The following is a 12,350-nucleotide window of genomic DNA, read 5'->3' as shown; positions in this document are numbered from 1 at the left end:
CTTTTGAATCTAAGCCCCTGGGACTCCCATGAGTAGAGGCTCTACTCAAAATCTATTTCTAATCCCTGGCAGCAGCCCGGAACCGCGAACCCAGCACACTCTGCACCAGCCAAGCCTGGCATGTGCCGGAGTGAACAAAGACCACGAGGACGACCCCACGGCGACTGTGACCCCGACTCCGGCACCCAAGGACCTCCCTCAACACTCATGAAGAAGTCTGCAGCTTCAGAACAAGGTGCCCCCCCCAACCGCGATCAACAGAGGGTAAGATTTCCCGACACCAAAAGGCACCCCTGCACCCGGCGCCCCGTGGCCACCTGTGCCCAATCCCGGGGTACCTACCTATCCTCAAACTACCCAACTTACCTCTCGAAGTGGTGGCGGCACCTGAAGAATCCTCTTCCCCGAGCTTGCAGTCTTTTTCTAAACCGGAGATTTCCTATTGAAATCAATTGAGCGCCCGAAGGCTCAAAAGCACCCTGCACTCAGCCGCCCGAGTGGCCCTGGCAGTGCAACCTCTACACCTATCTACTTCCCCACTTGCCCTGAGTAAGTGACCAGGAGCCCAGCTCCCACAGCCGCGTGGCCTGCTAGTCAGCAGCCACCAACCAAGGCCCCCCATCCCTCATAGGATAACATTAGGCCTAACTCTCTCTGCACCCGGCCGTCCTAGTGCCGCTGAGGGTGAACCAACTGTACCTACCTGACCCTGGGAGACCCCTGAGTCTATGCCCAGAACCTTAACTCTGCCAGTCGAGTACTTACCTTTAAACCGATAACTCAATTTTCTCCATAGGGTAACATTGACTGGCTTTTCCTGAAATTTCCTCCAAGTGTGGACTTTTCAAAACTTAAAATATTCACCAGAAATCGCCGAGTAACGAAAACGAAAATACTCACCTGCTCTTAGGTGAGCTCCCAGTGCTGGATCTTGGTGCCCAGCACTGACTCTGAAAAATACTTACAACTGTACCTACCAGTAACCCAATTTTCTCCCATAGGAAATCATTGACTGTTTTTCTGTGAAATTTCTTGTGTGTCAATTTCTGCAATCTTTAAATATTCTTTAAACATCGTATAATATCTGAAAACGTAATTACTTACCTGTTTTGGATAAAGGTCCCAGTACGGAGTCTAGGCACCCAGTACTGGATTACAAAAGTAACGAGAACATACTATGCCTGCAACTTGAATTTTCTGCCATAGGGAATCATTGACTGTTTTCTATGAAATATTTTTTAAGTGTCAACTTTTAAAATAGCAAAATATGGTCTAAAAATCATCAGAGTAATTAAGTCGACTTTTATCAATTGATTCCAAGTACTGACCCAGGACTGAATCTAGGATCCAGTACTGGAATTCCAAAAGTAATCCTAAAAGTAATCTGTGGCAAATAACTTGAAACTTCCATTGAACTCAATGCATTATTGTGTTTAAAATTGTGTTGCCTATTGCAACCACTTGTAACTTTCTACAAAAGTCAATTGCATATTGCAAAAGTATTTATATCAAGCATCTCATTCTGAGAAAGTATATTTGAATACCTATTGTTGGTTCTAAAATAAAAAAAACATATTTTTTTTATACATAAACCATTGGCCTGGAGTTCAGTTATTGAGTGTGTGAGACCATTTGCTGGCTGAGTGTGTGCAACAAATGCTTTACACTGTCCTCTGATACTGCCTTACTGCTCGACCAAGCTACCACTTTAGAGAGTAAGGTTATATATAACTTTAGCCTCTGCCAAACCTCTGGGGACTGTGCACTCTGTACACCCTGTACCTATTTGGGAACACTATATACAGAGCCACTTTCTCACAACGAGGGACTAAGAAGCCTCCTTTACATTACAAAGCCAGCGTTTAGCCTGAACTATGACGCAAGCCAATGGGAAGAAGGGCCTTGGCTTCAAGTCCCCTTCGGAAAACGTATTGATGACAATAAGCCCGCGCAGAGCGAGGAGCACGTGTGCGCTCCAGCGCTAGGTCTGCGAGACCTAAAAAGAAACCCCACATACGGAGATCTTCTTTAACCACTTGCCGGCCAACAAACATAGTGATGTGGCATCGAAAAAGCCATGCCCAACTGTCTGAAAAAACTCCTCCCTGCCCGAACCACTCTGTACGCAAAATTCAAAGGTCATCACCTGCACCTCTCACTCTCACCTTCTCTCTCACCAACATGTCATGCAACATTTACTGCATTTTCTGTTTCTTGTCATGTGGCAGCCACGCTTGCATCTTCTGTGAGTCCACCTTAATCCCTAGAAACGATAACAGAGTACTGGGATCCACTGTCTTTTCTGGTGCCAAAGGGATTTCTACGTCACCCATGTGCTCATGAAAACTTACCAGCAGCCGCTGGCAGTCTGCTGAGTCAGGTAGACAATGAAAAAAACTTCCAAGTAGTGGGTCACAAATTTTGTACAGAGCCTTGTTAACGTACCACTGCCCCTCGAATTGCATACCAAGCAATTGAAAGTCATTCAGGTGAACTGGTAGCAGCCGAAAGGCTTACTTAACGTAACATTTTGCCTTTTCAGATCCCTTGCCTGCCCTTTCAACCAGGGAAATCACCATGACACAGACGCCATTCATCAGAGATGAAGTTGTTTACTGACCCTCCTTTCAGGCCACGACAAATGCTGAATCGGCCATAACTGCCCTTTTTCTTTCTTAGGCGCGACCCCAATTGGTGACACAAAGTGGCCATTGGCCAGTTCGCAAATGGACCTGCCATTTTCAGGGATGTGGAAATCCTGTAGCCCGACGCCCGGGACATACTGTTTGGGGTCAAGGGCAACAAGTTTTCATGTGTATTTTTTTTCCTTGGGACTAGTAGGCCCGACCCCCTACAGCACAAACCCTTTGGCTGCCAGTTTACAGTACCACATTGTGGATCAGGGAAAGACATTGCCTGCAGTTAAGCTCATATATGTGTCCATGTGTTAATGCTGTTCACACCTGTATTTATGGTTCATTACTGTAAAGCCTTTATTATTAGGGTGAGCTCTCTCAGTAAATGTTGTAAGCTCAGACTGCACTACCGACAGTGGTTAGAGTATAAAAATGTGCCACACGTTTGCAAAGTTTAACAATATGAGGATATGTATACTGCTCCCAGAATGCTCTCTGATTACATGCAAATATTTGCAGAAGCCTGAAAGCAAGTTTTTTTTTTTTTTTTTTTTTTTTTTTAAAAACCTTTATTGTAAATCCGTGACACAGCTATTCAGCCGACAACCCGGAGGTACGGCAGCTTTAAAGAGTCAACACATGCTTGCGTCCACATATCACTGACAGGAGAGCTAAAGGTTCTATTTTGTATAAACATAAACACAACCCCAAACACGAGCAAGGCGAAAGGTACTGTAGACATCCAGAGAGGTTCCCAGCAGGGGGGACGAGCCCCATCTCGTCCAACAGGCACAGGTCTATAGCAAGGGAAAGGAAGGAAAGGCAGACTCTGGAAACAATCACAGATCAGCAGGAAAATCAAAGCCGGGAACAGACTAAGGGGAGAGTTGCTCCTCTGGCGGGTCCGGGTCGGGGGGCAGGCAGATGTCCCCTCTGTACTGATTCCAAGGCCCCCACACAGCGTGCCATTTCCGAGGGCGCCCTCGAGCACAGTACACTGGTTTCTCCCTAAACATGCTCCAGTCCATGTTTTCCATCCACGCTGTCAATGTGGGCGGCCTATCGGAGCCCCACAGCCGAGCAATATCGCGCTTGCCTACCATGTTCCCCAGGGTCACCCACTGAGTCTGTGCCGCATTGTGGTCAGTAGGACTCCAGACATTAAGGAGACAGCATCGCGCCTCAGGCTGCAGAACAATTCCTGTCACCTCCCCCATCACCTCGTGGACTTGCCTCCAGAACTCCATAATCGCACCACATTCCCAAATAATATGGAGGAAGGTGCCCACCATACCACAGCCTCTCTTACATAAGCCCTCCTCGGAGAAACCCATGTGGACCAACCTGGGCCCCGTCACATAGACCCTATGGAGTATTTTAAGCTGCACCAGCCGCAGGCGCGCAGGGATAGCGACCTCTTTGGGAGAAGAAACTGCGTACTGCCAATCCTCATCATCTAATTCAAGGCCGTCCCTGATCCATTGAGCGCGCAACCCTAGGAGAAGATCCGCCCGGACGTTGATAAGTTTCTTATAGATGAGCGAGATCGTGCTCTCCGGCATGTGACCATCCAGGATCCGATCCTCCAACGGAGAGGACTCGGGCACCCTCTCTCCCTCCACTAGGACTGACCGCAAGGCGTGGCGCACTTGAGCATAACGGAAGAACTCCGTGCTCCCCAGCTCGTATTCCTTCTGCAGCTCCTCGAACGACTTTATCTTACCCTTAACCATAAGGTCTCCAACCCTGGATATGCCAATCAGGTCCCATTTCTTGAACCCTTTTGTGTGCCAAAGCTTCCCCAGAATCTCGGAGTCAAACAGAGGGGTGGCAAGGGTAAGCTTACCCCTCCAACCCAGCGAGTCCGTCGCCACCTTCCACACATGGACGGCCACTCTGGTGGGTCCCGTAAGGGTGGGGTCCGACGATTTCGAATATAACGCTCTGTGATAGTTACCCCCACGGAGCAACCAGCGGTCCATGGCGAAGCCAAGGCTCAGCGCCGGACCATAGACACCATGATTAATCGCGCTCAGCTGGGTGGCCCAGTAATAGCGCCGGATGTCAGGGAGCGCGATACCACCATCGTACCACGGAAGCGTCAACTTGGTGACTGCGATGCGCGGACGCCCGTCCCATAAGAGCACACGCTGGTGGCTTTCGATCTCACAGAAATAGCTGGCCGGGACCAGGTCAAGAGTATTCTGGAGGGCATAAAGGAAACGGGGAAGGGACATCATTTTAAACAGAGCGGCGCGGCCCAGGAGGGAGAGCGGCAATCGCCGCCAGCCCACCACATCCCGCCGCAGGCGCGCCAGGGGAGGGAGCAAGTTCTTCTCATAGCGCAAGATGGGGTCGGTTGAAATATAGATCCCCAAATACAAAAAGCCCTGCCGGGCTATCTGGATCGAACAGTTACGTGGGACAGGCGGGACATCCCCACACAGGACATACAGGTGTGACTTCCCCCAATTAATGACTAGGCCCGAATTTCTACCGAAGGAAGTCAAGATGTCACAAACTACTATCAGAGATTTCTTAGGCGAGGCAAGATATAACAGAATGTCGTCGGCGTAGAGTGAAATGCGGTCTTCGTGGTCAGGCGACCAGCGAATCCCACGTATATCCGGGTGCCACCGTATCCACGCCGCCAACGGCTCAAGAGCAAGGGCAAACAGCAACGGCGACAGGGGGCAACCCTGCCGGGTGCCTCTCCCGAGCTCGAACGGCACCGACGCCCGCCCGTTCACAACGACGCTTGCGAGAGGCCCCTCATAGAGCAGCCTCACCCATCCCACGAATCCAGGCCCGAAGCCGAATTTGGCCAACACCGCCCACAAGTATGCCCACTCTATTGTATCAAAGGCCATCGTGGCATCGAGGGACGCCACAATAGCCAGCTCTCGCATCGTACCCGTCCTGGCAATCACCCCATGGAGACGCCGAAGATTGAGTGCAGTGTTCCGGTGCGGGATAAACTCCGACTGATCCGGGTGGATCAAATCGCCAAGTACCCGGACCAGGCGGTTCGCGATAATCTTAGCTAGGATTTTCGGCTCAGCGTTGAGGAGCGAGATCGGCCGATAGGAACCACACCTATCCCGGGGCTTTCCGTCTTTATGTATGACCACAATCGTCGCCAGCCGTTGATCGAGCGGAAGAAATCAGTTCTCCCGCGCCTCAACGAACATGGCGGTCAAGTGGGGAGCCAACTTATCCGGACAAAGCTTATACAGCTCTATCGGTAGACCATTTGGGCCCGAAGCCTTGCCGGAGCGCAACGCACGGATAGCCCCTGCCACTTCGTCTACGGTGATAGCACCATCGAGGTCCTCCCTATCAATGGCGGAAAGGCAGGGCAGAGCAATGTCACGCAGTAAAGCACACGAGTCCTCCGTTGGTCTATCCGAGACCGAGGTGTATACCGTACGAAAATGGTCCGAGAAACATCGGACTATACCGTCGGGATCAGTGATAACCTCTCCCCCATCCGTCAACAACTCCGGCACCACACGATTAACCCGCTCCTTTTTGTCCAACCACGCCAACAATTTCCCGGCCTTATCCCCAACATCATACAACCGCCCCTGCTGCTCCCTGTGGAGGGTCTTGGCGGCATCTGTCACCAGATCCCTATACTCCAATTGCTTAAGGTTCAAATTGTGCAGTGTGGACGTTTCAATATCACCCTCCAAGGCCACCTCTAAAGCCGCTATCTCTTCCTCCACTTGTATCACCTCGGCGTCTCTCCGCCGTTTGGCGGCAACTACCTGGGACAAGGCTTCTCCTCTCAGTACAGCCTTAAAAGCTTCCCACAAGGACACCGCGGAATCAACTGAGCCCCGATTTTCTCGAAAATAGTGGTCGACTGTCTTCAGCAACGCGCTGCGCAGCTTGGGGTCCCGAAAGTACCAGGGGTTAATGGGAGCCACCCTGCCCCCCGCCGCCCGGCCCACGTCCAGCCGTGCCCACACCGGTGAATGATCTGATATGCCCCGAGCCATGTGCCTAACCTCAGTTACCAGGGAGGCGTGGGCCGCCAGCGTGAGCAGATAGTCAATACGGGAGAGACTCCCGTGGGCCCCAGAATGGAAGGTGTATTGTCGCTGACCGGGGTGCCGCAGCCTCCAACAATCTACCAGGCCAAAAGTATCAATAAAGTCGGGAAGCCACTTCTGTGCCCCCCCGGTGTCTCTGGGCGGGTACCTATCTAGCACACCAGAACCAACCGCATTGAAGTCTCCCCCCACCACCAACATCCCTTCGGGGAGTTCCAACAAGGCCTTGCCCAGATCAGCAAACGTGGAGACCTGCAAGGCAGGAGGGACATACACAGAAACCAAAACCAATGTTCTGCCCTCCCATCTCCCCGACACGGCCACAAAACGCCCCCTATCATCAGCAATGGTGGAGTCAACCTCAAACGGTAGGGAAGCCCTGACAAGTATGCCCGCACCCCTGGATCCCGAAGAAAACCCAGAGTGAGCAATGAATTTGTAGCCCTTTCTGTTGAGAGCATAACACATATTCCCTATAAGGTGGGTCTCCTGCAAAAGGACAACATCCGGCAAAGTCCGTTTCAAAAATTGCAGGACTATCCCCCTTTTTATACGATCCCCCAAGCCATTAACATTCCAGCTGAGTACGTTCAAGCCCCTATCCCCCATCCCTGAACACAAAGAGTCCCCCCCCCCCCCAGAGAACCCCAGTCGGACCATTCTGACAAGCATTGCTACGCCTTGCAAGAAAAAACAACAACCCCAAACAACAACCCCAACATCCTGGAACCCCCCCCCCCCACCCTGCACCCCTGCGTCAGCTTACAAAGCCCCCCCAACTTGCAGTGTGCCTGTCGCCCTACCAAAAACAAATCTACGAAAAGCACCCCAAGGGAGGAAAGAGCCCCTATCTTCCCCCCGCCGCCCTCCCATTACTGCAAAAAGGTGAGAGTCACTGTCCAGGGCTGAATCGAGGCATGCCAGCACTGAAGGTATCACTTCCGTCCATCCCGGTCGCCTTCCACCCCATCCACGCCGTCCCGGCCAGGCTGCCGCCGAGGGAGTGTATCCAACCAATCCCCTACCATGTCCGGCGATTCGAAGAAGAAAGTCCGGTCCTCATATACTACACGCAGCTTAGCGGGGAAAAGCATGGCATACTTCAGGTCCATATCCCGAAGCCGCCGCTTCACCCCCAAGAAACTTTGCCTCTGTTTCTGCACCATCTGGGTGAAGTCAGGGTAAAAGCTCACGGAGGCATTCTGAAAAGGCACCGGGCCTGTCACCCTCGAGGCTTGCAGGATAGCGTCCCGATCTCGAAAGTGGAAGATCCGGGCGACAATCGGCCGCGGGGGGGGCTCCCACCTTAGGCCGTCCGCCAGGCACTCGGTGGGCCCGCTCCACCGCGAAAAACTTGCCGAGGCCCTTTGGCGCAAGAGGATTCACCACCAAATCCTCGACGAGTAGATCCACGGAGAGCTCCTCCGAAGTTTCCGGGACCCCAATAATGCTCACATTGTTACGCCGGGCCCGACCTTCAAAGTCCTCGAGCCGGCGAACGGAGAGGTCATTCGCGGTCCGTAGCTTGCGGACCTCAGCCTGGAATTCCGAGACATCGTCCGCGAGGCCAGTAGTCTTGAGGTCCAGGGCCTTGACCCGCCCGTTGGTTTTCCCCAGGTCCGCGCGAATCAGGTTGACATCGACCAAAATCATGTCCACCTTGTGCGCCAGGGTCTCAAACTGTCGCCCAATCGAAGATTGCATCCCGTCTATGGCCCCCTTGATATCCTGCAATGATAACTCCGAGGGTGGGGATGAATCAGCCTTCTGTGCTTCCAGCGACTGTCCCGAGCCACCAGGTGACCCCTTCTGCTGGGCATAGCGGTCCATATTGTTGGATTGGATATAGCCTCCCCGCCTGGTAGTCTTAGGCTTCGACCTGTCTGCCTCCGACTTGCTCGACATCTCGGACAGCAGGACGGTCTGTCGCAAGAGGACGCCACTTGCTCCGGTAGAGGAGACAGGGACGACTAGGTCTTCAATAGCCAGTCAGGACCGCGTGGAGGTCTTCCAGACAACCGAGGATCTGTATGACGAACTCCCAACCCGGAGCAAACAAAAGGCGAGAAAGCGAAAGTGAAAGTGCAACGGCATCCGTCCGGCAGTTCACACCTCCCGAGGCCGCTGTTGTTCAATTAGTGGCCGGGCATCCTGCCAACGCAAGCCCCTGGCATCCCTCGGAGGTAGGCCGCAATCTTCCGCCGTGCACAACTTCGGTCCCCGGTGGGCGATCTTGACCCAAACAACGTCAATCGCCCCAGCTGTGACTCGTCTACAGGATTCCGTGCATGAAGATCAGGAGTTAGGACAGGATGATTGCCGGAGGGCGCGAGGGTAGCGGGAGCTCAAGGCTCACGCGGCCATCTTGGTCAAGCGCTAGTCCTGAAAGCAAGTTTGATGATTCTTTGCTTTCAAAATAAAATGTTCACAAAAAAATGAAAAAACCTTTTGTTAAACTACTGAAAAAATGTAGGTAACATTTGTTTGCAGCATCATTTAGTAAAATGTGTTGATGCATACTATTTCCCAAAAATATTAATAATGGAAAATAAGTGTTACTAGTTTTAATAAGATTATGGGAAACAAAAATAAACAAGCATTGGTAAAGCCAGTAGATCTGAAATTGTTGGTCAGCCTTTTGGTTTTGTCAATGCGTGATTTGTTTTGGCATGGTTTTTGTAATACATTATTAGTGTGAGAGCTGCTGGGCCCTTGCCATTATAACACACATTGGCAAAAGCAAAAATTGTTTTGGTCTCAAAAAGCACACATTGCATAGTAGTTCCTGGCACTGAACAAAACGACTGTATCGATATGCTCCTTGTGAAAGAACAGAATGCTGTCACTCCCAGTGAAGCTAGCCGATAGACAGAAAGAGAGACACAACATTTTAATACACACAAAAGGTCATGGTTAACACCAGACCTATAGGGGCCCAATTATTAAATAAAGTGCACCCATGTCCTTGGATTAAGTGCAGTTGTACAACATTTGTGAATTCACAGGACTTTACAGAAGTAGGCCAAGAAATAGTACTCCTAGAAAATATTTGTGAACTGCATTTTAGCATGATCAAATATGCAGGTGTAGATCTGCGCATGCAAAAATCTGAGTGTTTGGAAGTTCACTTTCCCTCTAACCACTTATTTCCCAACCCTTGAAGTATTAGGTCTGCCATTGTCAGGAGTAAATATCCAACCTTTCTCAGTATGGGAAAAGATTAGAAAAGAGTTGGTGAAAACTCTTAAAACGTGCAAGTTAGTAGATTTGTACAGACTCAGGAGGGCCTTACATCTCTGGAACTACTTCTTACCTTTACCTTCAGCCCCAGTATGTAGATCTGCGGAAACAAGGCAACATAAGAGAATTGCTGGTATTCAAACCCTACTATGAAGGAGCCCTGGAATAAACATGGAGGCTATCTCAGAACTCTTATATAATGAGATTGCTGTCATAATTTGTCGCCGCATTACATTGCACAAAAGGGACAACTGGATTTTGTTACAGGACAAGTAGATTTATTAAGCAACCTGCCCCATGGACAAGTAGATATTTTATTAAATTCCACACCCCTGCATTTTACCCTTCTGAATTTCATTCTGCAGTTTGTCCTGCACCTACTGCTTATGCTCCATGGCTGACCTCGAATTATCTGCCCATCTCTGATCCAGCGGTCCCTCGTACCCCAGTCAGAAAACATCCCTGCATCCTCCTTCCGGTTGTAGAATTGCAGCCAAAATTAGAGTCTGTCCAGCTTAACCAGCGTACAAACCTTTTGCCCCGGATCCTGTGCCGCCGGCTCCTTTGCCGAATGATTGCTGTGGACTGGAACCACCTAGATATTGCTGCCACTGCCCGGTTGTCTACCTTTGGTGTCCCTGTGCTGATCCGAAGCAGTGTATGAGCACATTCCACCCCCAGCATTAGTGCTGAAACTTTCAATACTCCTGTGTACACAACCCTTTGTTATAATCCCAGCACACTCCCCAAGTACTGCTCTGTCCCTTTGCAGTTGTCGCAACTCCTCCCCGGATGGGGCATCCCTAAAAGAGGCGATATACGATTGGTAGTCGGTTTCCCTAAAATAGTTTTTCAGAATTTGTTGGGCCCATTGTGTGTTGCCACAGGTCCAATTTGAGTTCGCACCACTGCACCTCGGGATCCAGCGCCATCGTCAAATTGTGCCCAGGCATACACCCACATATATGATCTGAGCTTTGCGAATGACGTCCATGTACTTAAACAGTGCTATATAACGCTCTGGAAGATTCTTGTAGTAGACGCTGGCGTATATGAGGAATGCTACCGTCCAATTCGCTATTGTCAGGGGAACCCTTACTCTTCCTCTTTGGACCCTTCCTTGGAGCCCAACTCTCTGTGTAACAACTTAAACATATCCACATGCTTTCCCTTTTTTCCTTTTGTAGCCAGCATCAAGTGTGCCTCAAAGGGCTTTGTTAGTCCCATAAAGGGCAACTTTTACATTTTCAGCTTTTTGCTCTCAAGCCCCTCCGTTTTCTCACCCTTTTGCTATTTTTGTTCCTGTATCGTCCACTTGCCTCCCTTACCTGTGCTCGCACTTATGTCCTTGGGCTTACTCTGCGCCTCTATGCATTCACTTTATTCCTCCTCTGTATTAACCCCTACATCTGTGACGTATTTTCCTTTTCTCAGCCGAGCACCCTCCCCACCCTCAACCCCCAGTGGATATCATCGCAGGACCCGAGCTCGCTTCCCCGTGGCTCTTACCTGGCCTCAAGGTCGGTGCCCGCTCTGAAGCTCGCTGCCTCACCAGCTGATTCTGTTTCTCCACCACCGCATCCTGTTGCGTGTCACCTGCTGCCTGTAACACACCAGACATTGAGATATTAACACGTCACCCCACCCGTTTTACACCTTTATTCTCCCATGGCTCCTCCACCTCCTTATCCATCACCTTGCCGTCCTCCAGGCTGTTTTCATCGCAGTCCATCTGATTATCTTCCGCAATTTCAGCCACCTCTGCCCAACTCGGGCCTGCGTTTTCGCTTTGCTGTGTTACCCCCGCCTTCCTCTGTGTAGGGGCCTGGCGGTAGATATCCAGGGGGGCCGTGTCAACCCCTCCATACTGATCCACTGACGCTGCCTGACCAATCCGGTTGCCGCTGGGGCCTGCCATGAACCTTCCAGCCGGTGGCGACGACGAGGCCATGCCGGACCTTCTTCCGTCGGTTGGTGTTTGGGACTCTGCTGCCTTCTGGCAGACCGCACCGGGCCCAGCAATCTCTTCCGCTCGGGGCACATGAGTCGCACAGGACTCTCCCGAGTCAGTCCACCTGCTGCTCCCTGCGACCTGTAATGAAGAAGACAGGACTAGTGTATTGACTACCTGTGCCCTGGGGGTTTCCGCACGATCCCGAGTCTGGTACCCACAACCACCAGCTCTGCTCTACCTCAGAGCTCCTCTGCTCAGCCCTTCACCATCGACCACCTACTACCTCTGCTGTTCTGCTCCTGACCACTTGGCTCTGCTGGTCACGCCACAAACTTCCGCCTCTTCTGCCAATAGCACCCCACTTCACCGGCGCCCTTCTCCAAATCCTAGCCCGCCCAACTTGGGCTCTAACCCATATCTTCCTGGCTCGTGGGCCTCACTCGCATCGCCCACCCCGCTGTC

At 51.3% G+C, this 12,350-nt stretch overlaps 1 protein-coding gene across 1 annotated transcript in view; it reads right to left on the bottom strand.

Annotated features, from left to right (window-relative positions):
* Positions 1-12,020, bottom strand: part of LOC146830584 (uncharacterized) — a 50,159-nt gene extending 38,139 nt beyond the window's left edge. Inside the window, exons 1-2 of the mRNA XM_085604784.1 lie at positions 11,631-12,020; positions 11,444-11,537 (exon numbers count right to left, since the gene is read on the bottom strand). Of these exons, the coding sequence (XP_085460910.1) occupies positions 11,444-11,537; positions 11,631-11,885 (349 nt within the window). The 5' untranslated portion in view covers positions 11,886-12,020. The remainder of the gene's footprint in view (positions 1-11,443; positions 11,538-11,630) is intronic.
* Between the last annotated feature and the right edge of the window lie 330 nt (positions 12,021-12,350).

Source organism: Triturus cristatus, chromosome 5_1 (genome assembly GCF_964204655.1).
Source record: "Triturus cristatus chromosome 5_1, aTriCri1.1, whole genome shotgun sequence".
NCBI classification, from domain to species: Eukaryota; Metazoa; Chordata; class Amphibia; order Caudata; family Salamandridae; genus Triturus; species Triturus cristatus.
The sequence above is the reverse complement of the archived record's forward strand: the minus strand, read 5'-3'. Positions and strand labels throughout refer to the sequence as shown.